The sequence below is a fragment of the Dromaius novaehollandiae genome, chromosome 11, assembly GCF_036370855.1.
Source record: "Dromaius novaehollandiae isolate bDroNov1 chromosome 11, bDroNov1.hap1, whole genome shotgun sequence".
Taxonomy (NCBI): Eukaryota; Metazoa; Chordata; class Aves; order Casuariiformes; family Dromaiidae; genus Dromaius; species Dromaius novaehollandiae.
The window spans coordinates 3,319,164-3,346,498 of record NC_088108.1 but is presented as its reverse complement, the minus strand read 5'-3'; the positions used below and the strand labels follow the sequence as shown (position 1 = coordinate 3,346,498).

The 27,335-nt window shown below is 46.0% G+C and overlaps 1 protein-coding gene across 8 annotated transcripts in view; it reads left to right on the top strand.

Annotated features, from left to right (window-relative positions):
- ZNF185 (zinc finger protein 185 with LIM domain) overlaps positions 1-25,811 on the top strand; it is a 53,385-nt gene extending 27,574 nt beyond the window's left edge. For 2 of the 8 annotated variants that reach the window (XM_026099272.2, XM_026099249.2), the window contains exons 11-30: positions 425-508; positions 2,934-3,014; positions 3,462-3,530; positions 5,894-5,977; positions 7,457-7,501; positions 8,894-8,965; positions 10,009-10,107; positions 10,775-10,888; positions 11,534-11,629; positions 13,537-13,617; positions 13,861-13,962; positions 14,434-14,592; positions 15,848-15,961; positions 16,232-16,321; positions 17,541-17,642; positions 19,266-19,334; positions 21,609-21,689; positions 22,080-22,182; positions 22,873-22,971; positions 23,802-25,811. In XM_026099272.2, the coding sequence (XP_025955057.2) occupies positions 425-508; positions 2,934-3,014; positions 3,462-3,530; positions 5,894-5,977; positions 7,457-7,501; positions 8,894-8,965; positions 10,009-10,107; positions 10,775-10,888; positions 11,534-11,629; positions 13,537-13,617; positions 13,861-13,962; positions 14,434-14,592; positions 15,848-15,961; positions 16,232-16,321; positions 17,541-17,642; positions 19,266-19,334; positions 21,609-21,689; positions 22,080-22,182; positions 22,873-22,971 (1,744 nt within the window). In that variant the 3' untranslated portion in view covers positions 23,802-25,811. The remainder of the gene's footprint in view (positions 1-424; positions 509-2,933; positions 3,015-3,461; positions 3,531-5,893; positions 5,978-7,456; positions 7,502-8,893; positions 8,966-10,008; positions 10,108-10,774; positions 10,889-11,533; positions 11,630-13,536; positions 13,618-13,860; positions 13,963-14,433; positions 14,593-15,847; positions 15,962-16,231; positions 16,322-17,540; positions 17,643-19,265; positions 19,335-21,608; positions 21,690-22,079; positions 22,183-22,872; positions 22,972-23,801) is intronic. The other 6 variants (XM_026099316.2, XM_026099306.2, XM_026099290.2 and 3 more) reach the window with 5 other exon arrangements.
- The last annotated feature ends 1,524 nt before the right edge of the window (positions 25,812-27,335 follow it).

Sequence of the window (27,335 nt, the reverse complement as noted above, 5' to 3'; positions counted from 1 at the left end):
CAACCTAAAGCACGGAGTGATTGCCTGGACTTGTTCACTGCCTTTCTTCTTCCAGGGAAGGATAGTTTCAACCAGCAGTGCCAATATCCTTCAGGCATTTAACTTCTAAAGCAGTCAGTACCATAGGGGAATGACGCCCAGGGCATTTTCTGAAATTTAAGCATCAGCTGATGCCATTTGTAAAGTGACTGTGGCAGACAGAAAAATGTCATTGACTTGGGCCGAAGGTCTCACTTAATTCAGCCAGTTTAGATACTCACCACTAACAGAGTACGTGAAGCACAAGGAACAGGAAGAATATGCCCCCAAGGGAGACAGAGGAAAAGCATAGCTTAAGGGAAAACAAAAATAAACTGCTTGGATTAGTTGGCAATGGAGAATAGGAAGCAATGTGATATTTCTCTCTCTGTTTGCCTTTGGAAAGAATTGAGATAGAAGAAGAAGAAGGACAGCAGAGGAGGAGTTCGACTGTGTCTGATTCATGCAAGTTTACACCAGATGGCAATAGGTATTGGACTCATCCTGAAGTAATGTGCTGACCATCTCTGATGTTAGGGTCCACTGACTTGCCATCTTTATAGATACTGCATTTAACTGCAAGGTGGCTGGCTGAACACGGCTGGGGACTGAGGTTTCTCAAGGCTTCTCAAAAGAGTGTTCCCATGAGACTCTGATTGCCTCTTTCTTGCAAGAAGGGAAGGATCCAAAATGAAACCTGAGATAAACAAACTCAGGGAAACAAATGGGCAGGCATGATGACAAGGCCAAAGGATCTGAAGGTACCCAACTGACAGCCCTGGAGAGTGACAGACTGCATTTAACTACAGGCCAGCTCTGGAATAAGTTGCATGATATAAACCTGCCACAGAGCCTCTGTCTTGATCTGAAGGCTTAGGGGTGTTCACATGCCACAGCCCAAACTAGTCTTGTGTTCACAAGGCGCTCATATGCCACAGGAATGAGCCTGGCACCAGTCCTGGAGAAACAGCCCGCAATAAGAGTCAGAGCAGGTTTCGATGAGCTCACCTCCCCATCAAGCAGCCATCTGATAGTAATGATTTTCTTTTACTAGCAACCTTGGCTGCATGAACTGACCCCATCAGCTGGGCATGAAAGACTCAATATCTCATTATTTCCAGTCCCCTGTGCCAGCCCACAGCTTTTGTGAGACTTAAGATTTAATTATTCTGCCTTGATAGCAACAGATAGGTGTGACCTGAGAGATTCATTATCTTTAAATTGATCTTTGCTTTGGCAGTAAATGTTAGCCTCATTTCAAGCCACCAACCCATTCCAAAGGCTACGCGTAAGCCCAAATGAGTGCAAAGCCACACAGAGCTGTGGCAGACAGGCTGGAGTGTTCTTGCCATGGCATGCAAGGCCTGGGGACAGGCTGTCTCTGACATAAAGGAGAAGCAGTGACATCCTCTCCTAGTCCACACTGGTCAGGAACCTCTGGCATGTGGTGTGGGGCTGAGTGAGACTGACACGGAGGTGGAAATGTTTGTCTTAGGAGGGAGAATCCTGCTCTGTTTTCAAGCAGATTCATTTAATTCAGGATTCAGCTCTCTATTCCCACTGTGAGGGGTGGCTTGGTGCCAGGCAGCAGCATTATTGGCTTCTGTGCCACACTGGTCCTTACTGGGCCCAGCAGGGAGTCCAGTAGATGAGGCCTTTCAGCCCGGTGTGCTGTGTTTTCGGGTTGAAGGAGCTGCCTCATGAATTTCAGTTGCAATTTCATGCCATTGCAGTATAGGTCTGAGGCATGGCTGGGAAGCAGTTGCCCTCCCTTCCTCACATATTACACATGTGCACATAGTGAAAACAATTTTGTGAATGGGCTGAAATTTAATCTGTACATTTGGGGACACTATTTTTTAGTGCAAACTCAAATGTTGGAGATAGGAACAACACAGCCATGTTAAATAGGAAAAGCCAGTTTCTGACGATCAAGCATTTCAGCAGAAAGGCAAACGTTAGTCACATCAGTGCAGCTCTGCATAGGGGCAGCTGCTGGTGTGGATGCTTGTGCAGCAGGATCTGGCCTCTTACTGCCCAGGAGGCAGACACAAGAGCTGTGGGCAGGCAGGCAGGATGGGTCCCCACAGGAGAATGCAACAAAAAAGTCTTCTGTTTTTCATGCTTTATTACTTTGGGGTAGTTTTGTCAGTATTAATATGCTAGGAAAAAACACAGTTGTGTCTTCCCAGAATGAGCCAAGGCAACAGCAATGTCTCCCACCAGGTAAGTGTTTTAGTACAGCTAGGATATCTTGGACTTCCTTTGCCACTGTATCAGCCCACACGTAGCTGTAAGTCCGAGGCTTCTGTGAGCACAGCTCTGGAAAGTGAAATGCAGCAAACTCGTCAGCATCATACACGGAATACTTTTCTTAGACCCAAGCAGCCATTTTAAAAAAGTCTCATGTCTGGAATTATGAATGTCCTGCAATGATTTGACAATACCCTAATAGAAGTGGTCAAAACCTAAAAGGAATTTCCAGGGAGGAAACCCAAAACTGCTGAACTCTTTCTCGCCACTTGTGTATAGTGGAATCATTTTCAGGTTTTCAGTTGCTTTCAGCTGTGTCTCTTTCTTTGTCTGAATTCCTGACTATGATTTAAAAAATGTTGAAATGATTTTCCACAGCACTGAAAACAGTGCTTTGGTCACTGACTTTGTGTTATTATTTTTCCTCTCTGCATCTCACTGGCAGAGTGTGGATATTCATGGTAATATCAGTGTTTTTAATTCAAAAATTGCTCATGATAAAGACTGCTTTGTAAGTGAATGTATTGCAAACAGTGATGCTTGTTTTCTGTTTTATTTATTCACAGACAGGAACATTTCAGTGCAGGAAAATTTTAGCCAGTTGCAATGGGAAGCCAGCTTGCTCAAGAATGACAGTTTTTTTTCTTTTCCTTGTCTTGCAGTGCTGAAACAGGCAGTAAGAGCCAAACAACCACATCCTTGAGTGAAACTTCACAGAGAATCTCCACTCGTACTGAAATCAGGTAGGTCTGTTGGCTCTGTATCTTTCTAAAGCTCCAAAAATGATAGCAACAGAGATGTTGCACTGGCAAGCTTGGCTCTGCTTTGTTTTATTTGCCCAGATACACGATTGTTCTGGACACTGCAGTCACAGCACAATAAATACTATAGCATGGGGATACTGAGAAAGCAGCACTCTACAAAAGTATTAGCAATCTGGGAGGAAATATACCCAGATGGGAGCTGTGGGCCTCCCACAGCTCAAACATCACCCCATCCTTTCTGATCAGAATATGAGCACAAAAATTGCAGACTTTTCTATCTCCTAGACTGGTCAGGCTTTTGTTTTAATACAGTCCCTGCCCTGCACATATCACACTTCCAACAAGCACCTTGCCTTACACTTCTTGTGCTCCGAATTGTATCCCCACATCTTTCCTACCTAATCAGTCTTGTTGTTTTGCTTGCAGAAATGGTGAAAACAGACAGGCCCCTAATGGGAATTTCTCATCTGAAACTGGGTCACAGCATGGGGACGGGTAAGTAATTGAGAAAGGCTCATCTGTGCTGCTGAACATAAAGCATAACCCCATTTTTTGCTCAGAAATAATACATACCTGCTAGTGGTCTCAAACAGATGGGATCTCTCCAGTCATGGTCCTGGGCTGCTCTCCAAGAGCATCATCTGCTGGCTAGGCTGCAACTTGTCCGATTTTTCTATTCCTCCTTCACCTCCCTCGGGGATTCTCCTCTCTGGCTCAGTCCCTAAAGCATTTCTTTACACTTTTCTTATTGCTCCAATTGCCCTGCCACTGCCCACCTCACGGAGCTTCTTCCATGGCCTTTGTGGTACAACAGCCTAAGTCACTGGTAGCTCCTGCTAATTTTGGTTCTGTTCCTCTGCACTCTGTGGAAAGTCTGCTGGTGATCAGGGGAGGCTGGACATTGGGAGAGTATAAAGAGTTCTGCGATATGGAGGAAACTCTAAGGAAGAAGGAACCAAGAGGCATAGGGACAGGTACTGTGGGCAGAGCTCAAGAGGCAGAGCTCCTCAGGGCTTTGACACTGCATATTTGCACAGGTGAGGCAGGGAACTCACAGCTATGGTTGTGAATGCTTCACTCACTCAGTAAAGTGTCAGGCCCTTTGAATGACAGGACTCAGACTCATCTCTCCTTCCTTGAGTGCTCACCTGAGGATCCTGCTTGCTCTTCTGTTGTTGGAGACAGGCACTTCTGGAGTGTGATTCAGCCCACACATCCACACTACTCCTGGAGATGGCTCTCTCTCTCTATCGACCTTGGGAGTGGAGAGCAGCATGATCAAGGTGCATGATCTCGTAACCTAAATATCTTCATCAAATAACAGTAGATGTGCTGAAGACCCCAGTGCTCTTTTTGGTGTGCATGGGGAAAAAGGAACCTGGCAGATCCAGGACAGTTTATATGGTGTTTCAGAAGTGCTAGTGTTATTTTCAACACTTTAGTGCATATGCATCTCTCACCCTGTGGGAGTCTTGGGCTGTGTGTGTAGGAAAGCATGAACAAATACACATATCAGGAAACTTATCCTGATTATCTTCGGTGGCAAAGTGGCTGAGAAGTCTGAAGGGACCTCCAAGGAGAAAGCAATGACAGATGAACCCAGCCTAGCAGTAAACAGAAAGTGTCATGTACACCAAGGCTGGGTGCTGCTGGCTAGTCTAGATTCGCATACACGCTGGGCAGAAGACAGTATCCTATGTGGTGTCACTTGTTTTCCCCATTTCCTTTGAGGAAGAGGTGATTCCTCTCTGCGGAAGAGCACTTCTTCACTTAGTGACTGAACAGTGGAGCAGTTAGCTAGTTCTGCCCAGTGGACTCTGTTGTTTCTGCGTGTACAGATGCCTCTGAATTTAACCTTGGTCATATCCTCTAGCCCTACTGAGAGAGATCACTCCCTACTTGTATGCTTATGTCCAGTAATCTCTGTCCTCTAGATTGCACGCACAAGTCTGTTTCAGATTGCTGAAATATATTCCATGTTAGCAGGACTCTTTTTGTTCTCAGTGTTATCAGTCAGAATTTTTGGCTATGTCTAGACTGGAGCAAGCCAGGTTGTCCATCTGTCCTCACCTCTCCCTGTGCTGGGCTTAAGTAGCTGTAGAAGGCTTGGATTTACCAAATGAGTTTCTGTAGCATGTACAGTCAAGTGCAAAACTTTCTATCTCTTTTCAGTGAATAAAAAGTTAGAAATGTTCCCAAACCAGTATCTCAGACTGAAGCAAAGTCTAGAGCCCTGGAGAAAAGGTAGAAGCTAGACTGTTGTTGTGGTCATTCAGCCAAAGCATAAATATAAATAGGCTATAAAGTATAAATATATCCTTGTATGTCACTGTGGGGAAGGTCTGATTATAAGGCACTCATGGTGGTTAAGGGTCATTTAGATCACGTGGCTGCTCCTCATTGTGAGTCAGTCTCCCAGGGAAATCAGAGGATGCCTTATTATTTGAGCCACCTAAAACTGGAGAGACATAATTGGCAGGGAAGGAGACAGCCACACGTCTCAACAGGTCTGGGGGAATGAATGATGGGTATAGTTGAGCACAAAGAGGTCCCACTGGTGGACCTGTAGGAAAGCCACTCTGGCCCATGAACAGACAGAGAGTAGCTGTCCTAGGGTGCTAGTGCTCAGCCGAGCACAGGGGTTATCAGTACATCACTCTAGAGAGTGAGGCATTTCTCTGAGTACCCCATGAACTGGAATCAGGCCCATAGTACTTAGAAGGTTGGCCCTTCCCATCCCGATGTGTTGGGCTAGCCCCATTTTGTGCTCCTCCTAACTAACTGCCAGCACACTGTCCTGTGATGATACAATATAAATACTATCAGGTCCTATCTTACCAGTGTTTTCCTTTTTCTAGTGACAAACCTCTTGAGCAAAAGTCTGAGCTGTTCTCGTGGGATGAATTGGCCTCCAGAGCAACCACAGTTTCCACAAATGGAAGGTAGAGTTAGTGTGCAGTTCCGTCACTGACTCGGGCATTGTGCGAATAATAAACTGCTGCTCTAGAGCTGTGTGGAAACTCCTGATGGTAATTTACTGATGGAAAAACACAGTTCAGTCTGTGCTTTACAGCACTGCAGCAGTTTCTCTAAAATATTATTTAGGAAGGGGGGAAAATACCCTCTTTCAAATAAAAAGTTTTGGTTTTTTTTTCCATTTTTTTCTTTATTTTTATGGTACAAGAAAAATATAATTGGCTTTTGTCGGTCACTTCTGCATGTTCAGAATTTGCTCCCAAACGTAAACCAATTCCAGAATTTAAAAGTTCCTTTAAAATGAAGAGCTCAATTCTCCGTATATCTGTAGGCATCCTGTCTCCCTCCTTGCAACAAGAGACCGCTTTCTAAAAAACAAGCAAACAAACAAAAATAAACTCTGTTACACCACTCTTTACTGCTATCTCTTTCTCCTTCTTCATTCTCCACCCAACACCTTCTCCAGACCCTGCCTTCTTTCCCCAGTCCTCCAGGACCTGTCCTTGGCAAGATCCTGCCCCCTCCCTTGAGCACTGGCTTTTCTGGCATGGAACCAAGCTCATACTCAAGCAGCTCCTTAGCTTGGGCTCCACACTGTGCTGCTCTTCACTGCTGTGTCAGTGGATCTTGCTGGAGGCACACCTCCCTCTCTGGAAAACACTGGTGTAATTTGGTCCAGAAACCTCTGTGAGTCTGATGACCAGTTCTCAGAGATCCACTAAAGGTCATCCACTGAAACAACTCAGTTCCTGCCTGTCTATGGCAGTGTGTGGTAGTCTGTATGGCAGTCTATTTCACAGCATTTCTAAGTAGTCTGTACCCTCACTGGAAAAATTTTAGGTCTCTGTAGATCAAAAAAGATTGCAAACTGCCCTTTCAGGCTGTGACTGTGCTTTTGTCCTGCCTGAGGAAGTGGAAGTGCGGGAGGAAAGGTGCTGCTCCCAAAGAGACTGTGGCATGCAGAAGAGGAGAAGTTCAGTGAGAGCTGTTCACCCATGTGCTTTATCACTGCTCACAGCCAGGAAACAAGAAAACAAAAGCATACGGTTTTGGATTAGACACTTGAAGTTCCCCATCTTGTCAGCTCCCCTGAAGCAAGCCTTCCTTTCTGTGCATGCAGATGGAGGTACCTGTGCTGCAGCTGTGGGCTGCAGGACATCCCACTGTATTTGGCAGTGCCCTGGCTTGAATTTCTGTGTGACTCCATACCGCTGGCATCTGTCATATGTTGATGATGTTCAAGGTTACTGACTGCTCCTTTGCATTTGATACACTGAATTTCTCCAAAGTGTCTTGCCATTTTACCTATAAAAATACACTGAGGAACACCTTGGAAAAGATTTAGGGATTTCTTCTTCTCTCTTCTTTTTAGTGCATAAGTAAATAATTGCATAACATTACCCACAGCAAAGATACTTTCTGAAGTTGTTTTCTCTCCTTTTTAGTTACCTGGAAAACACAGAAGCCAACAATGGATGTTACCCACCAAAGTAAGTGTAAAGCCTATTAGAATTTTAAAATTCACTTTTTCTTCCTAACTTCAGAGTGAGAGGGGTCTTTCCTGACATAGTACTGCCCTAACAAATGTGTTCTGGGAGCAGCATTCGCATGCACTTACCAAGGGGTATGAACCTGATGCACCAGCTCAAAATGTGCTGAGATCTTTCAGCTTCTTTCCTTGCACTGGAATGAGTCATTTGGATCTGTCTCTGCCCTTCAGGTCTGCTGCAGGGAAGTTACTGAGCTAATCAGGAGGTAGGAAAAGACATAATGTTCCAAACAGGAAAATCTCATGTTTGATGTTTTTACTTTTTAGTCCATTTTCCAACCTGCCAGGCTTCCTTTTGTGACCCATGAATTCCCTTCTCTTAGCAGGCCCAACTCTGGTTGGGGGGACAAAACTGCAGATGCTATAGCCAAGCTGCACTGTCAGTATGAGATCTCTCAGTACCTGGATGATGCAAAGTCCAAACCTGCAAGGTCAGGGACTGATGCTGGTATTCATGATGCTGCTAGCAAGTACACGTATGGGCAGGAGAATAAAGCACTTGTCTACCATAGAATTGGAAGCAGAATCCAAATTGTGCACCATAATGAAGGGACACAGAAAATCCGAAGTGGCCAAACAGTGGGATCAGCATTCTTTCTGTTCACTCTCACTCGTTAACCTTTCTTCTACAGAATCAGCCTCGAAGCAGCTACAGCAGCTTTCTGCTATTCCAGTTCCCCTTTCTTATTGTTTTTCGCATTGATCTCAAAACTGCTTCCATTCTACATGTTTTTTAGAGTGTGCTTGCTCCCCTAACAATGTCAGAGGCACAGAGTCAGGACAGAATTGCTGCTATCAGCACCAAACACACTAAACTCCCGGAAGCTTGCTTTCTTTTCTTATTTTAGTTGGTTGTTTTGAGTCTTGAGACTTGAGATGAGCAAATGATGTCTTCCCACCTCCTAACAGAGGTGAGGAGGACCACAGGACTCACAGTAGGATAGACTAAAGCCCAAGCCCTATAATTGGTGCTAGTAATGTAGAAACATCTTCCCCCAAAACATTTATGTTGTGCTTTGCCCCAGGAGCATGATCTGTGACAGGAGAGAAGAGTTATGTATCTGGCCAGGACTTGTGCAAATTTAGGCTGAATAACTACATTGGTTCCACTAAGAGTCTCTATTTTACTCGATTAGGGATAGTGAGGATGTTTTTCTGAAGGAAAAGCAGTGTTCTGAGAAAATTACTCTCTATCTTTTGGTCTCATATAAAACGCATTGTTGTTATTTCATACAATGAGTCCCCTGAACTCATTGAACTCAATGAGTCTGCTCTCGAAGCATTGTAAAAGCCTTTGGCAAGCCATGAAGCTGTTGGTTCCTTCCTTCGACAGGTCTAATGTCCCCTGTCCTCCCACTGACAGAGCCCCTGTGCACCTAGAGGACACAGAATATTACTTTAAAAGGTAAGACTGGGGTAAGTTTAGTAGGGGTACGAATGATGCTGAGGATTAAGGGAAATCTGAAGTCCAGATGCTCTGGGCAGGCACAGAATCAAGCCTCCTTTTAGAGCTCTCATCCCAAAGATGTAGAGTAATGAAGGAATAGGTCATGCATCTTCTCAATCCAGCACTTTGTCTTTATTATTCTTCCTTGCAAGCATGACTGAGGTCAGGTTTCCTTGGCTAGTATTCATCACCTGGAACAGTACTGCTGGGCAGAAAACTCTGGATAGCCTTCCACATTGCAGAGGAAAAGGCAGATCTATAGAGAGCTTCTGTGTATTGTCATCCCAAAGCACAGCTCCAACACAGTCATTTCCCAAGCAGTTCCCTCAGAGTCCACCTCTGTACTTAGCATGGTGGAAGGACTCCTTCTCTGATAGATCCAAATCTTATATGAGAGACAGCAACACCATTACTCCAAAGGTCCAGTGGAAAGTCTCCATGTGCCTTGAGAAAAGGGAGTTTGATTGAGGAAGGCAAGGGGAGGTGAAGCTGTGTTAGGTAGTTCATTGAATATACTGAGTGAGTGGTAGTGGCTACCAGAACACCCCCCCCCCCCCCGAATATTGCAGAGGGTGTAACACTTGAAATTTAGCCTCAGAAATGATAAAACACCATTATCAGACATATGTCCTCTGTCCTGACATACACAGTCCTGATTTATAATCTGGCCCCCATAAGTTATTCAAGATTTTGCAGGTCTACTTTTATGCTAGAAAGCAGCATGTTAGAGTAAACACAGTTTGGACTGGTATTTTAAAGAGCTAATTTTACGCTGTGAAAATGGTGCTGCTTGACTTGTCCACTGAAGTCCAAGCAGTTAAGCAGCGCTTAGTGCCTTGCTGAAGTCAGTGCTTCACTGTGCTGAATACAGCTTAGCCCTTGCAATATCGTCCACTGAAGCCCTGTGGCTTTCATACCTTTCAGTGTGCACTGAACTGAGCTGTCATTCGTTTTCAGTACTGACAGTCATTGCATGAGTGAGGTTTCTCCTCCTTTGCCAGGTCTGCCCAAGGTTACGAAGAAGAGGACACCCCTAGAGAAAGGGGGCATGAGAGCACACGGGCCACAGATGAACATAAATCAGAGCTGCGCCTAGGAGGGTAAGTGATCCATAGGACGCACCCAAAACTTACTCTGTTCCCAGTGTAACTGAGAACACAGAAGTGCTCCCCTGCTTTGCACCCAGGAGTGAGGACTTTACAATGGCACATTCTACCAGTCAATCTCACCTGTACTGTCAGGGGAGAGCCAGCTGGATGGGATGCACCCATACAGTATGCAAAGTTAGTTTCTGCCCTGACATGTGCCATAAGTCCTTTGGCATCAGCATTGCTCCCTTGGTACTAGGGTGGCAGACTTTAGCTTCTGCTACCCAGAGATCTCACCAAGTACTATCCAGGCATTTATGGATGCTGCAAAATCATGTATGAGGGTGTCCTTAGATGTTAGAAGCACTTGTCCGCCTGAGGAATTCTAGTAACGCTAATTCTGACGCTTTTTCCTGTGCCTAGTGTTTTTGTACTGTGACCGTCTCAGATAAATAGCCTTTAGCTGTGATTCTCCAAGCTGGAATGGGATTTATACACATGATTCCCATCAGGTCTGGTGAGGATTGAGCATCTAAATCCATAGGGCAGTTTGGAATAGCTCAGGCCTTGCAAACAGTGCCTCCTGCTCCCTGCCTGATGGCTCCTGTCTAGGGAATGGATGTCTACCCACTCCAGCATGTTTTTTCTTCACTGCCTTCAGCAAAAATCTTTATTTTAGGTTTTCTGACTCAAACAACCATACTGAGAAGCGAGAAGAACCTCCGGAACATGACACCCACCCAGAGTCTCCCAGGTCAAAGGAGCACGCTGAGTTTGAGGAGAGCATGGCTAAGTAAAGAATCAGAGAATAACGCCCCTGCCTTTGCCTGTAGGATGAGGGTTATTTCTTTGCATGTCCTCCCCCACATCAGCATATGAATAAAACCTTCTCCTAGGTTGCCCCCATATGCCTGATGCTAGTATACTTGTGTTGAGTGACCCTCTTAACATAGTTTTATATAAAAGCCTGGAAAAAAACATCCTAATTAGCTGGAGGCATCAAACACTGTCGAGCTGGACAGCCAAGAGTTGCCTAGACCTTCAATTGCCAATAAGCAACACGCTCTGGCATGTGGCAATGCCTCCATGGTAATGCTGGGGCTAATTTCAGAGCTTCCCCAGGCAGCATCAGACGTCAGGCTACGCTTTGGTCACCCTGGGCACAGGACCATTTTCCTTCCCACCACACTGCCACCCAGTGACTCCACTGGGTTTGCGGTAGCTGCCCGCATGTGTTTGGCCTGCCTCCTGCAAAACAGTGCAGGGATAAATGTCCAAATGGAAGGACTCTGTGGACTGATTTTTCCTTTTGTGTGTATTTTCCCCCTAAATTTGAAGGGTTGAGGCTCTTGACCAAACAGGGCTTCCTCACACATGTGTTTCAGTGAGCAGCTCATCTCCAAATAAGCTTGTAATCCAGGCTGCTCTTCTCCCCCAGGTCCAGGACATACCCCAAGGACAGCATCAGCAGGAGCACGGACATTAACAAGGGGATCTTGCCCTGTGTGCAGAGTGAAGAAGCTGGTCCAAGAAGGCAAGAGAAATGATGGGATTTCTTATTCTGATGAGAGAACATGGGGAATTTACTGCAGGTGGCTCTGGAGACGGGGACTGAGGATGCTGTGTTTGGGGTCAGGAGTCACCAAGCTGGGCTTTCGTCGTGCATGCACACAGAGATGCGTAGTGAGTGGTAGCACAGCAGACAGCGTGTTAGAGAGGACTATGGAGGAGGGAGCTCAGGAAGGGACACTGGGGAAAACAGCCAGGAGACACCAGTAGTGTCAGTGTCCTTTTGTACTGCTGGGCCCTTTCAATGAAGGGAGCTATCCCAGATGTACCACGAATTGCAGTTCTTCATTGTGAAGAGAGGCAGAATGTGCTGGGACAGATCATTCCCAGTCCTCAGGGATGTGAATGAAAGTTAGACTGCTGATGAAAAAAGGTACAGAGAGGAAACTGCCTCATTTTCTCCAGCAGCCCCCAGCAAAGTGAGAAAGATGGATAAAAATCAGGCAATCCCTTGCTCATTCCATTCCTATTCCCCCATCATGGCCTTCCTATGGATAAACTTTCAAGCTTACCAAGTTTCCAAGTTACTTAGAGAAATGCAGAGCCCTTATCTGAGAGTCTTAGTGCTTCCAGGTGCAATGAGTTTGGATCAGCCTGATCAAGGAGGAGTCAGGAGTGTTTTTGCTGCATTCCTCCACCAAAGAACTCTGGAGTTATCTCCTGCTCTTTTCTCTTGGCTGTAGTTATTTTTAGTAAACCTTTAGAGTCAAGCAAGTACAGGACATCAAGTAAGTACAGCCAAGGGGTGACTATATTACTGCACACCCACCTGAACCACTGTACCTGGCCATGTTGTGTGTCCTTAGCCTGCAGCAAAAGCAAAGTATTGTGACTTAGATTAACCCTTACACTATGGGCTAAGCTAAATCCATCAGCTTCGTATTTGCTACAAGCTGGGACCATACAAGCAGATAGTTACTATTGAGGCTGAGCTCCTGGACAAATACATCTTCTCTATGCGCTAACTCAGATTATCCCAACTTGAATGGGCATCTATTGTAAAAATGAAACTTCAGTGAACATTAGTGTTTTGCCAGAAGTAAGAATTTGAGATACCTACTTTTGTTGTAAAATAATCAAAATAAATAGATTTGGCTTTCTCTTGGGTGACTGTACCAACTGTCTTTGTTGGCTTATCTGCTTACTTTGTGAAATTGTAGGAACTGAATTAGTTCTGGTGAAAGCAAGCCCTCAGCTAAAACCAAGTAAAGTGTAAGGGTTGTCTTTTCTTTCATCAGCCTCAGTGTTTCAGGGGAGGATCTTTGAAAGCATTTTGAGAATTAATTTCCGAGAGTCTGATTAAATGCAGAGTTTTGGTGCAGGATCCCATGCCAGTTTCTGATTTTCTGCGTTTACACAGATTATCAAACATTCCCAGAGGGGTTAGTGTTCATATAGGAGGGTGTACAAATGCACGGAAACAGACAGAAAAAGTGAACAAAGTTTTTTCTAGATTAATGTAGAGAGCTGCAAATCCAGGGTTGCTCTGCAATGGGTGCAGAAATCTAGCGCATATATCTCTGAGATGGTACTCAGATGAGGCCAGCTCATGCTCTTAGCAGTCTGAAATATAATGCAGAGGTACTGAATAAAACATGATGGTTATAGTTAAATGAATTCAAGTTTGGAAAGAGGAAACAGGTAACTGATGCTCATCAGGAGCTATATTTTTCTTTCCTTTTTAGTTTTATTTGAAGAGAACTGTATTTTCCCTCTTTTTTTTTTTCACATCTCTGTGGGTTATCTGGCATCCTCTCAAGCAGAAATACTTTTCTTGAGGCAGGAGATTCACCAGGGCTTGTATCTACATCCTACAATTCTCCTATGCTCCGTTGCACATTTGCAGATGGTAATGGTCTTCTGTCTTGGCAGGTCCAGCTCCCTACCTGGAGAAAGCAGCATCACTGCTCCAGAAACCCAATGTGCAAACAAACCTGACTCATGCCTGGAAAGGTATGGAGTGAAGGGACCAGGCCCGTCTTTGGTGTTGCCTCACACATCTTGTATTCTCCTGCATGTTCCTGCCTCATTTGCTGTTTGCAGGCATTACAAATGCTGCTTTCTTGGCTAGTGCAAATGGAGGGAGCTGAATTCAGAAACCAACATAATCGTTATAGTGCTGCATTTACCCACCACAGTGGGCAGGGTCAGATACAAGTGCTAAAGCTGCTAACAAGTTTTTTCCTTCCTGACCAGGGTAACTCCAGCTTATGAAGAACAAACCTTTTCCATCAGGGATGGTCACCATGAGAGCCTGGGAGCCCTGAGACACAATGAACCTAATCCAATGGCACCAAGGTACAATGGGACTATACCCTTGCTTCTCACCATCAACAACTCTGAAGTCTTCATCCTTTGCAAGTCCTGTTTCTTGATATAGCCCTGACTGAACTCCTGAATCTATGTAAATTCATACAGTGTATACTAATCAACTTATAGTAACAAAAGGAATAGTAGGGCTAGGATTTCACCCCAAATATGCTTGCTTATCTTTAATATTAGATATCAAATTAGTTTAGAGCATTGCTGAATCTTGCAGCCATTCATTGTGCTGGAAATTCAGCTGATGTGTAGAGGGGAAATAGTACAGACCTCTGCCATTCCCCCTAATTTTAAGAACCTATTAATAGCGTGTTGTCTTGGCTTTTCCTTATTGCCAGTAAAGAGAGAGGCATGATCCAGCCCTCTGCAATTTCTGAATGCTTGTGTGAGCTAGTCATAGCAAATACATTCATTGGCTTTATGGTCAGATTGGCTCTAATTTGTTAGCAGGTCCAACTTCAGCTCTAAAGAGAGTGCTCTCAGTGCATATGAGACCCAACATCCCATGCCACTGTATGCGGACCGCCAGCTTTATAACACCGGTGTGTCAGCACCCAGTCACAGGATGCCATGCTATATGGCCAGCCAAGTATTCAGCACTCAAAGGTAAGGGTTTTGGGGCAGGGGCAGAGACATGGTGAAAGCTGCTGGTACAGAAGTGTCTGACAGGAGCTCTGGTCCAGGTTGGAGGATCATTGCATAAAGAAGTGAGAACAGACTGTGGATTTTGTTCCCAGAGGAAGCAACAGGATGGCCAGCTGTCAAAACACATGCAACAAGATCCTTTCTGGACAAAAGGGCTGAACACAGGATTCAGAACATCTGTGTTGATAATTGCTCTGCTTGCAGACCTGACAGATGTGTAAAAAACACATCTGCTTCTCTTCTGTAGCTGCAGAGATAGTGATTTGGGAGAGGTCTAAGTTTTTTATTTCTCATGACCCTCAACTCTGTAAGAGGCGTATACTTAAAACTACTCTGTGCACCTACATTCGTGTGATCTGAATGTGGCCTTTCACCTCTTTTGCCATCTCTCACAGAGCCTGGTGTAACAAAGCTCTCATTTGCATTTGAGGGCATTTGTGGACTAGGACTAGAAAAAATGGGACAGACCTTTATTGTTCCTTATTGCCTCTCATCACCAGCATGGCACTGTGTGGTGCTGACATGTCTCTTTGCAGTGCTATAGACAAAAAAAGAGAAAGAAAAAAATGCTCTCCCCTTTGGTTTTTACCACAGACCAAGTGCATGTCTTGCCCAGGGCAGGGTTTTTCCTCATCTCATGATGAGCTTAGCTGACCCCTCTTTCTCTTTTTAATGCAGCTTTCTGGTGTTTTTCAGCATTGCTTAATATTAAGTTATACAGTTGCCTGAAGCTCTAATCAGGATCAAAGTCCTAACATACAATGCGAACATAATCTGTGCCCCAGAGCACTTGCAAGAAAAGAATGACCGTTACAGCACATTTTTGCTATTGAAAGAACTAGAGCTCTGCCTGCAGATTAAAGCCGTTCAGATAATGAGTTCTGTCTTGGAGAAGTGAAAATGTGCAGGTCTGACACGCAGACTAGTCAGCAGTTCAGCCTTGCAGATGTTGCAGTGGTGATTTTGATGAGCACCTGGAAAGGAAACAGTATTCAGGATGCATCCATTTATGGACTGCTTTGGCTTTATTCTCAAGCATTAGATTTTGAGTCTGCTTTCCTAACTTCAGAGCTTCTGCTGCAGAACCAGCAAAGTTCTGCAGAGCAGAGGAAGAACTACATGATACTGACTGCCGAGACAAAATATTAGTAAGCCAGTGTGGGGACTACAGTGATTCCTGGTATGATGTAATCAAGGCTTTTTGCTTCCTTGCCAGACCTATCCCGGATTACAAAGGGACAGTTTATGATGGGAGAAGCAGCCCTAGCAACAGCAGATATGACAGTGCTAGTGCCAGGGGGCACTGTGAATTTACCCCCACTGCTGGAAGGTAAGGAGTCAGAAGGGGGGAATCCAGACTTGTTAACCCAAATAACACCGTGCTGTTAGATTTGCTCAATATCTGGAGTATCCTGACCTCTTTCTTACTAACTGCCTGGGTCTAAGCATGCTTAGTGAGCTCCTGTTTGCATGGATGGCTGTGGCATGTGGGTGATTTTGATGCCAGACAGGGAGAAATGCAGCCAAGATTCTCACCACTTGTGAGAACCCTTCATGTGCTCAAGTTCATTGCTTGAGATTGTATCACTTCCTTTCCTAGCCACTACTCTCTTACCAGAGATACCACCATGTCCCAGAGAAGCCACAGGGTGCCGTTCTACATGGACAGCTCAGGCTATAGCAGCACCAGGTAAATGGATAGTCTCAATGATTGTGGGGGAAATCTGCACAGAACTGCTGTGGAACAGGAGGTATGAAGCAGAGCCAAGGGATGGAAGAAAGATGCAAGGGTTCCCAGGGTGTGCATTTGTGATTTGGATGTACAGAACTACTTTTAAACAGCATTGTCCCTAGCAAAAGCTACCCAGCACAGGATCTGTGATACACCCATCTCTGGATGCTGGAGATTCTCCACCATGTGAGTGCCAGAACAGAGTGCAGGGATGTTGAATAGATCATTCCTGGCTACCTTCCCTTAATGAGAAGTCAGCCTTTACAGAAACTACAGAAACAGAGAGCTAAAAGCATAGAGACATGTCAAGGGAGAAAATCACTGTCTCCAGAAAGCCAGTGATTAAATGACTGAACTGGTCCCAAAACAAAGCTGTTGGAAGAGGCAGGAGGTACCCGTTGTGGAATAGCACTACTTTGGGCTTTTCTACAATCCTTCATGGCAGTTTCAATCTATTCAAGTGAAGTCTGGCACTGTATGGATGCACCAGTGTAGGTTTAAGTGTTGGATCTGTAAAGTGAGTGTGGGCAGGAAGAGTGCAGGTAGAGTGTGGGTAGAGCAGGTAGTGTGGCATGTGGGTAGTGTAGGTAGAGTGCATGTGGGCAAGAACAGGAGGTGTGAGATCCTTGGATAGCCTGGGGCTGGCTCCAGGCAAGATCAGCTTCATCCCTTCAAGGCAGACATGACAGGTCTTGGTGGTTAGCTGTCTTCTGATGACAGCTTAGTAGCCATAGCTTTGCCTTCTTGTTTCCATTGTGGCTTTTGTGGTGATTAGACTGGGGACAGTTATGCTGGGCCTTGGCCAGTATGTCCACATATCCTCCCCTCCTGCAATGTGTTGTGTGTCATTTTTCTCCAGAGCTGCACCCATTCAGGCTACATGATTCAGTTAAGGTCTGTGCTCATTTGAAGATCTTGTTTGATCTTTTTTCCTGTGGCCCCAAAGCGAGACTTTCCCAAATCACTTCCCCGTGGAAGAAGTACTGATATCTGGCAGGTTTAAAAATAGAAAGGAGTGTCTTGGGCTTGTGATATCTGTGTGGTTAATGGCCTTAATATTGCACCCTCCCAAACTTCCCTTCTAATAGTAGTGGTAGGTCTTTCCTTGGCAGCCAGCTTGGATTATGTCATGACTCATATTCCCAACATCCACAGACTTTTCTCTCTTTCTTTCCAGGCTTCTCTCAAGTTCAAGTGAAAAGCTCTCCACTCCGGCTGCCACCTTGCAGTACAACAGCCCATCAGCCTCTGGGTATGGGCCTGACTCCAGCGCCGCCGGGTAAGGAGCAGTGGGTGGTTATGATCGTCCCAGTGTAATAGGCATTTTGCATGCAGCCATCCTGTTTGGTGAGGGAGTTTAGCAGTGTGAACATGAGCCAGGCTCTGCTGCTTGGCATCTGGGACACAGGACACTACTCAACCTGTTCTAGCTAATAGCACAGATACTGCCATGGTGGTCTGGGCAACCCGAAAGGGATAGACAAACTGGGTGTTTCTCCCCAGGCACCCTTTTCTAGACCTGGAAAGAGCCCTAACTCATTTGTCAAAGAACAGAGTGTTTGTGGCCCTTGGGTGCCAAAGCCTCATAGTGGTAAGCAGGGATGAGAGGGTGATCGCTAGGAAGTGGCTCACTGTGTAAGCTGTGCCCTTGCTCTTTGGCGTAGCTAAATCATGAATCCTCCATTATCCATTGTAGCTGGAGAAACATGGTGGAGCTCCTCATGCCATACACACTCATCACAGGTGTGGGGCTCTTGGAAGACTGTGTTAATGCCATGCTGTGCCCAAGACAAATTCTTTGCCTTGTGGTCAATAATGAGCAAGTGAGCAATTTACAGCAAGCCCATCAGAGCAATTTGGGGCCAGCACAGGACCCTGATCCATGGTGTATGACAGAGGATAGTGTCAAATCAGTGTTGTATTCTGGGATCTGTAGTTTCCATGGGCTTCACGTTAAAGATGAAAACTACTGAAATCTGCACAATTTTACACAAATTAAGGACAGGTTTCAGACTTGTGTGATGTCAGCACACACTCTGACAGGCAATATGTGGGTCCTCCTAGCCTCGCCACAGCCTGTTTGTTACAACACCTGTCTAAGTAGGGGACTCTCATCTGAAACACTTGCCATGAGAAGTGTCTGTGCTAATTAAAAAAAGCTCTCCTTTTGTTCCCTTAGCTGGAACATGGCTTAATTTGCTCATATAAGAAGAAGGGATTAGTCACAGCTTAAAGGCAGCAATGAAAATGAACCACGGAGAAAGAGCCTGATTAGTTCATTTTGTAGCTCTGCGAAGAGAGCCGGTGGGCACAGTGTCTCCTCTGGATCTGTCGCAGAGTGCTAGACAGACAGACAGATGGGGGCATGTCATGTTGGAATCAGAATTTCAAAAAAGGAAGACTATGCAAGGAAGGTCAGTTTTGTAAGAAAAAAACACCCCACAGACAGACTAGCAATTTGTAGTGCATGAAAATACTGAAGGTATTCCAGTGACAAAACATTCACTGTAATTAGTGCTGTGCCAGTAGGTTTTTGATGTTAAAGAATAGAACCACAAGCTCTCTAAATACTTACTGTATGCATAATCCTGAGAGGATCTGAAAAAGACGTTTATCCTTGCAAAACAGAGGATAACTGGATGAAAGAGTTGCATTATCCATCCCATTCTTTTTAATTAACATGATTTGTTTTGGTGGGCTAATTAGAGGGGTATATTAGGTGTTATTTAGCATCAATGCTTGAAATCTGGTATTTATTTAAGACTAACAGGATCTCGCTCTGTGCCTTTTCATGCAGACGTTATGTGTCCAAGTGCACACATGTGGTCCCTTGTGCTGTCTCTCATTAGTTTCAGTCTTTTCTAATGCAAATGCTTCTTGTTCTGTTTCTGTCTATTCCTAGAAAAGGGGTCCTCTTTGTGAAGGAGTACGTGAACAGCAGTGAGTTATCGTCCTCCCCACGCTATGGCAGGTATGAGGAGCCTGTGGTCATATCCTACAGCAGGGGTGTAGAGGTGATCATGTGTCTACATACGTGTGCAAAGAGCAGTGTATGGCTCTGCTAGCTGATGCGCCCCAAACAAGCTCCAGAGCTGGAACCATTAGCACTGCGTCAACATGGCATCATGCGTGAGCTGATTAGCCCTGGAGGGATTATTGCACTGGGTGGGCGCAGAGTTGTGCTAAGACAGCATTGCTACTTTGGGGACCCAAGTGGGTATTTCCAGAGTGCTGCACTGTGCTGTCTAGCACCATTGCAGTAGCAGGAGAACCTCTGTCCCACAACCCCTCATGGGGTAGACTCCCCATGCAAGTGGGTCAGCCTGTGAGGTGGATGAGGGGGTGAAAACACTACATATTTGACACTGTCGGGCCTCACTGCACGTTTGTACAAACACAGAAAAAGGCTGGAACTGGTGAGAAAAATGTGGGGTTTATGAGTTCTCTCTGAAAAGATGAGCCATTTATGAGTGAAAAAAAATGTTAAAAAGGAGCCATTTTCAAACTAAAATTTTCAGTCTTCTATATTTTGCTCAGTCAAAAGTAAATCACTAAAGCTACTCCAGATTCACACTGATATGACTGAGAACAGAACATGGCACTATGTACGTCCTGCTTACATTGATGGGACAGCTAGTTAACACCCAGTTACGATGCCTCCCTGCTGGGGTTTATCCTCCCTCAGTGCTGTGCTGGTATTACCATGGAAGGTGATTACAGACTCCCTAAATCTCTAGCCTTTTCTGTAAGTCTGCAAAGCAGGTCTTGGCAACCAAAGATATGCATATTGCCGCACAGTCTAGGAAACACGTGCAAACAGAAGAGGGAAAAGGAGCACTCAGCTAGGTGAGCCTCGGGATGTGTTTCTTGCCTTTTCCTGCAGAGTAGCCCAGGATTTGGGGTTTTATGCGTTAGTGGACAGTAAAAATAGTAACTCTGTACAGGTCCATAGGTAACATCAGGGCCCCAGTGGGGCTGGAGAATCTTTACTGATGAGTGTACTGGAGGCAAGATTTCGCAGCTTGCCTGTCCAGCAGCCAGTGCAGGATTTTACCCCTCTTGTCTAGCAGCTGGTGTAGGATATGTTGATCCTTGTAATTTGGGCCACAGGCAGGCCTGTCCCAAGTGCAGACCTGCTGGACAGCATGCCATGAGCCCAAAGGCAGCTGAGCCAAGGCGGCAATGGCTCTCACTGACAGGGGAGCCTTTGCTTCCCCTCCTCCTCTTCTGCTCCCCCTCTTTCTTTCCCTGCTCCCAGGCAGTCCAGTCCCCTCTTTTTCTGTCATTTTAATGAGTAAACCTGTCTCACAGAGGGGTTTGATGGCTGGCAAGAAGTAAGTGGGTGGAAGCACGTGGCTGGGAGCATGCTGGAGGACAGAGAGGGCAAGGGGGAGCAATATCTTTCCTTCTCCTTTGGCAAGATGTTAGGTTTTCTCAGCCCCCTTGCAAGCTGCATTGCCAGACCGATGTGTGGGACTGAAAATGCTGACTTCCTGACACCCCTTTGCAGTGATGTGCCAAGGCCGCTCTGCTGTGCCACAGCGGCCAGCGGTGATCACTGTGACATGTCACCAGCTCCATCTGGCACGGAGGATCACGGGAGGGGAGAGGCTGCAGTGCAGGGCTGCTGTGTGTCCATGCCACCTCCCTCAGGCTCAAAGGAGCCCCGTTTCAGGGTGAATCTCCTGGTTTCCCAGCCAGGCTGCTCACATCCCGCTTCCTCCTGTGGTGGAGCAGCCAAACACATTCTTCAGTGCTTTCACATAGGCCGTGGGGCCAGCAACTCTTGGCTGCCCCTTTCTCCAAGTTTTTTTTTCCTTGCAAACCCTATCTGCCAGACTGAGCTCCAAGTGGGCCATAGGACCTGTGCCCCCCTCCCAGCTCTCAGCGCAGTGCTGTGAGTCAGGCCTGAGGCACAGCGATTGTGGTATGGGGCAGAGAGAGGGATACTGCCACTCTTACACGGCAGAATTTGCATTGTGAATACAGCAAAGATTAGCAGGCGCTGCTGCTGACAGCCCAGGTCCATCAGTCAGTGTAGCTCTGACTTTTAGGGATATGCCTTTTCAGAGCTAGTTGGGAAGGATCAACCTTCTCTCCAAGAAACGGGCAGCTGGGACATTGCAAAGAAGCACTGTGACCCAGTTAGGACTGTAGGTCATCATAGTCTAATGATTAATGTTTCCATGTGCAACACTCTTCCCATGTATCACTGTTAAGTGCTGATATTTCCTTCTGTTTCCAGTGGCAGCCTTGTAGATTTGACTGATTTGGAGAGAGCAACCTCCAGCCACCACAGCTACCTGTCCAGCTCTCCCCTGCAGAGGTAGGACAGTTCAGGGCTGCATGGCGATTTCAGCAGACTTGCACAAAAACAACTTTACGGTTTCACTTTTTTATAATTCTGGTATGTGTTTGGTGAAATCATGTCATGGTGAAATCAGGAAGTTTAAATGGTCTTTTGAAAATACAGTGACACTGAATTAATGCTCTGTACTGCTCTGTTGTTGTGGTCTTTGCCTTTGAGCATACCTGAGGTACCCCATGGTCTTCTGTATTGTTTCTTGGCACAGCCAAACTCACGTAGAAGCAGGTAGCTGGAGCAGAGCAGTGCTCGTGTTAGATAAGAGATCTCTGGTATCAGTGATGGGACTGGAACCTGTTTGCATTACAGAGGCACCGTGGTGCAGGAATTCACTGTTCTGCTCCTTCACAGGTCCTGTGAAGCTATTTGCAGTTACTGTGGCCGTGAGATCCGAGACTGCCCTAAGATCATCATAGAGCATCTTAACATCTGCTGCCATGAATACTGTTTCAGGGTAAAAAACTTTGCTACTGTCCACCTTAGGCATGTTGCTGTGAAACGGGGTGGTGGGAGTAGGGATCTTGGTGCCAGTTCTGTCCACACACTCTTAGAGTAGTGTATATTGTGCATGTAATGTGCACCAAACACTTGCATCCACAGTGGGACAAAAATCATGCAGCCACAGGTTTTGGTTGTGTCCCAAAAGTTTTTCAGCTCCTCAAATAAATGCATATTAGAGCAAGCAGAATTCTTTCTGATAGAATTGCTATTCTATCAGAGTATACAACTCTTCAGTTTTCCCGGTGGTTTTTATCTCAAAGGATCTTTTAAATAAAGCGGTAACTTCACCTGCCACTGATATGCTGCCTCCTCCCTGGAGGACATTCTCTTTCCTCATGTCCCTGTACTTGTGGTAGACATGTTGCTTTGTGGTGTCTGTTCCCCAGCGTCTTGCTGAATCTCTCAAACTTTGCAAAGTTTACAAGCACAGCCTGTAGAAATGTTGGGTATTGGTGTGGGTGGAGGAAGCCTCTGGTGGCATTTGTCTCCACTGTAGAAGCATTTAGTCTTGAAGGACACTGATTCGGCATCTTCACCGCCTTTAAAATGATACAGAGGCTATTCATTTCTCTGCCCCCTTCATACTGACATAATTGTGTGGTGCTTTGGTTACTGTCCAACCATCTTGTTTTTCCTTTGGCAGTGTGGAATTTGCCACAAAGCAATGGGAGATCTTCTGGATAAAATATTCATCCACCGGGACATTGTCCACTGTGACAAGTGCTATGAGAAGCTCTTCTAGGTGAGTGCCCCTTTACAGCATCAGCATAAATGGCTAGATGAGAGCTCATGAAGAGCTTACTGAATGATGAGCATTTAACCCTGATACGCGCCAAGTGACCTACATGGGGATTTTCCTGTGGGTTTTAGTGGGGAACAATGAGCCTTGTCACAGAAATAGCTAGAATCATGCTACAGCTAGTCCCAGGGGTCCCAGTTACAGAGAGGGAATCTCTGGTCATAATAAACAGGCTGTGTTAGCTTCACTTGGGGGAGATGAGCAGAAAAGTATCTGTTAGAGGTTGAGAGTCCTCTTTGAGTCCTCCCAGGAAGTGAGTTCCCCCTCGCTTCCTGGGCAAACCTGCTGCAGTGCAGCCGGCTGCCGTTGGCAGCCTTAACTTCCCTCCAGGGTGGAGGCAGCATGTCAGTGGCAGGTGAAGTTCCTGCTTTATGTAAAAATCCTTTGAGATGAAGATCACCGGGAAAACCGAAGAGCTGCACGCTCTGTTGACAGATCAACAAGGAGGTAGACTGGAGAGGATTTTGTTGCGTTTGATAATCTCATGGGGATAGGAGTCACCACAGTAGCAATCAGAAACCCTGCCATCACAGTGAGATTACAAAAAAGGCGCCTGCTTTCCTCTCTCTGCCTCGTGATAGAGCAGAGAAAGAGAAGGAAAGGGGCACCTGCCCCATTCCATAACTGGCTGCTTTGTTTGTCATGTAATGCAATGTGACTAGCTAGCCTTTTTCATCCCATTCCTGCGCGTTCATCTGCTTCACTGGCCTCTGTAATGCAGTGTTTTGTGTGGTACCCAGATCCTGTGTTCACCTTCTCTTATTTGCTTGCAGGGTTTTGCAAAGCTGGAGACGACAGCCAGTGGAAAGTCCTCAGCAGCACATATCAGAATGTATCTAGCAGTTTCTGACTGGCCAAGATAGCAACATTCCTGCTCCCCCTTTCCTCAAGTTATTTTCTCTCTCACTGCCTCATCACGATGAATGAGTTTAACATCCACTAGTTTATGCTGTCAGCTGCATACAAGACAAGTGTCAATGTTAACAAGATAAGGCAGTGTCATCTACAAAAGATAAGTGGGCTGATTTTCCAAAGGTGCTGAGCCCCTCCAACTGTCTTTAGCTTAATTAGGATTCCCTAGTGCTCCCTGTGTTGGAAATCAGGTAGAAGCTCCTTAGGTCTATCCAAGCTAATTGCGAGAAATCTTTCTTGATTTTTTCTTTCATTTTGGCAATCAGGCTGCAGCTTAGTGCCTGTCAGCTGGCACAAAGCGGGCAGATATGAGAAGTGTTAAACACTAAATTTGGATTCTTGGGAAGGTTTGAATTTAGCTCTTAGCAGAAGCCTATTTCTGTTTGTTTCACCCCCAAATCCTGCCTAGAAATAGCTTCTGCCTGATTTCCATTTGCTTTCCATGGCCTTTCAGGAGCACTTGCAGACTCACTTTACTCTAATTGTGTGTCAGCTTTAATTTCTCTTTTCTGCCTACTCCCTAGTGGGTTCCTTCAGCAGCATGCATGTCTGCTGCCTGTTTGGGAAGATAACACTCTCTTTCACCTGGTAGTCTAACTTGGCTTCTGATGGTAAGTGTCCGCTGGCCAAACAAAATGTGCCAGAGAATACATATCTCAATTGGTTCACCTGACAGGGAACGTTGCTCAGCTGAATCTGAATTTTCCCCCACCTTGCCGAGGCTTGCTGTAATGCCTCTTTTATTGCTGTAAGTTCTTTACATCACAAATGCTAACTCACAAAATTGAACTTCTAGCAAGTGCTCTACATACTAGAAGTCAGAATCTCATACTTTTAACCCTTAATTAAGCTGCTGACAGGCTGAATGCTGAGCCACTGAGGAAACTGAATACTGAAGCCTAGGAAGTCAGTCTCTCTGCCTTAAAAATACAGCTCTGAATGTGTTCAGTTACTGTTTTCTCTCTGAAAGCATTAGAAATATCTGCAAAGCACCCAACTCTTTTCTGTAATACCTCTTACTCGGAAGTAGGTGATGGCAAAAGCTCTAATGCAGACTATTGTTAGCCAGAGAATTCTTTATGCTCTTAGTGATGGAAGCTGGCATGCATGCAAAAGCTTAGCAAGTTAGTGTTTTTACAGCACAGTGCTGCTTAGCTTTTTTTAGGCCACTGTACCAGTTATTTAACTGAATTATAGGCATGACCTTAGAAGCACTCCATGAGGGGAACTCCATTTGAAATCAGTAACAGCTTTACTACTGGACAGCTTTCAGGTTGAGACTTTAAGGCCATGTCTGCGACAGGGGCTTGGGCAGCTCCATTTTGAGCATGCTTAATATAGCCAAGGGACCAACAGCAGCCTTGAAGCCCACTACGAAAGCATGGGGGAGAAGCCCATAGCAGTAATCAGAAAGCCATGATTTCAGAAATGACTACTGATTTTGGCCACCTACATTTCTAAGTTCTCAAGTTGAGATGTTAAAGAGAGATCCACTTTGTGAACAGAAGAGGCTCACAAGCATCTCGTGTTGAACCTCCCCAAATAAGTTCCTCCCTGGTACTTACACCTGTGGCTGGGAATGATGGGTATAGAAGCTGTTACAAACCTTATTATGCCATGGTTGAAAGGGGATTGTTTAAAATGCCAAAACACATGGGTATATAATTACAGATGCACTTGGAGATGATGATCTGCAGAAATAACCTATTCACTGATTGCAGAGTTCCTGATGGGTGTGTGGCCTTATGGGGAAAGGGTTTGGTCCATCATACATTTTGCACCATATCTCTTCAGCATTGTATTTTCCTGTAGCAGTTGTTTAACCTCAAGGGCACAGCTCTAATAAACGTTCATAGCTCATGTGCAACCCACTTACCTGTGTCGCTGTAGAACATATTCCTTTTATAGACCCCTTTGATCTGCAGGTCTGTGTCATTTTTTTTCTCCTCAGTGGCCTAAGGGCATGACTGTCGGTAAAGCATGACTGCCTTATGGAGGATTAGACAAGGAGAAAGAGGAGGAAAGGTACCCGTGGGAAAGGGCATCCTCAAAGGAGGTGGGGGGTTGCAACTGGCTAAGCAAGTGTGTGATCTGATGGTCTTCACACAGTTTAACTGTTTGCTTTAAAAACCTGCCAACTACCTGGGAAGAAGGGAGCCTTGATACATGCTGCTGTCATCCTAGGAGTGCAAGTTGGCCTCCATTTGGAAAAGAAAACCAAGCCGCTGTGTCAAGACAGAGGTGTATTGGCTTTTCTGTCTCACGGGCTGCTCTCAGAGGTGCTGCCTGTCCCTTCTCCATACGTTTCCCAGGATTAGGCTGCTGCAACTTGCCACCCTGATGATGTGGCAGTGTGTAGTACGGCCGCAGCAGTCAAGGTTCAGTGGCATTTTTTTCACCAGAAAAACACATGTCACCCAAAAGGAGCCTGCAGCTATTTTAAAAATAATAACATGCTTTTAGTTTGTTTTTGTCTATCTCCGAAGTTTCGACAATGGCCAACCTACCCCTCCCTGCTCCACCCCCCTAAACAGCAAAGAAATGAAACAGTTATTCAAAGATCTAAGTCCTCCTGCTTCCTGGTGTCTCCGCGTATTTGTGGAGAACGGGTCATCTGCACGCAGCTTTCTGTGTGTTGGATGAGGTAATGTGCTTTCCACAGACACTGAAGAGATCTTATTTCACAGGGGATAGATGCAGCCTTGAAATAGGGAAGAATACACATTTTCTTGCCTCTCTGAAGCTTACTTGGAAGAGCCAGTTCAAGTTTTGCTTTTACGGGCCCATCTATCCTCTGACAACGTGGCCTGGATGGGACCCGGCCGCGGGTTTGGGGGTGGATCCTGCTGCTTCTTTGGGAGGGACAAACCTCGAGCAGATTTTCACGTGAAGTCACAGAAACGTGTGGACGGGCTACGAAGTGACGGTGGTGACCGAGCGGACGGGGAGGCCAACCTGCTCCTGGCAGGCGCGCCGTGCTTGGGGGGTGCCAGCTTTTCCGCAGGCTAAACCTTCCCGCGGCAGCGATCGTGCCGCAGTGCTGAACGCGGCGTTCAGGCCAAAGTACAATGTGGAAAAAAAAATTAGACTCTGCTCGTAGCGCTTGTCCTTGATGACAGCAAAAAAACCCTCTAACGCTTGGTTATCGGACGATCTGGAGGGGGGTATTTGGGTCCAACCTCCACCTCGGAGGAGGGAGGCGACGGGAAACGACTGACGACGTCTTTATTGTCTCCTGCTGGCACCGCGGTCTGAGGCGACGCTGCCCTCGCCGTAGCTCCGGGAGGTCCCGCCTCAACCTCACTGCGCGCACGAGGAGACCCCCCCGCTCCGCCGCGGGCTGCCGCCGCCCCCCCTGCCCGGCCCCGGCCCCGGCCCCGGCCCGCGGGGGCCGC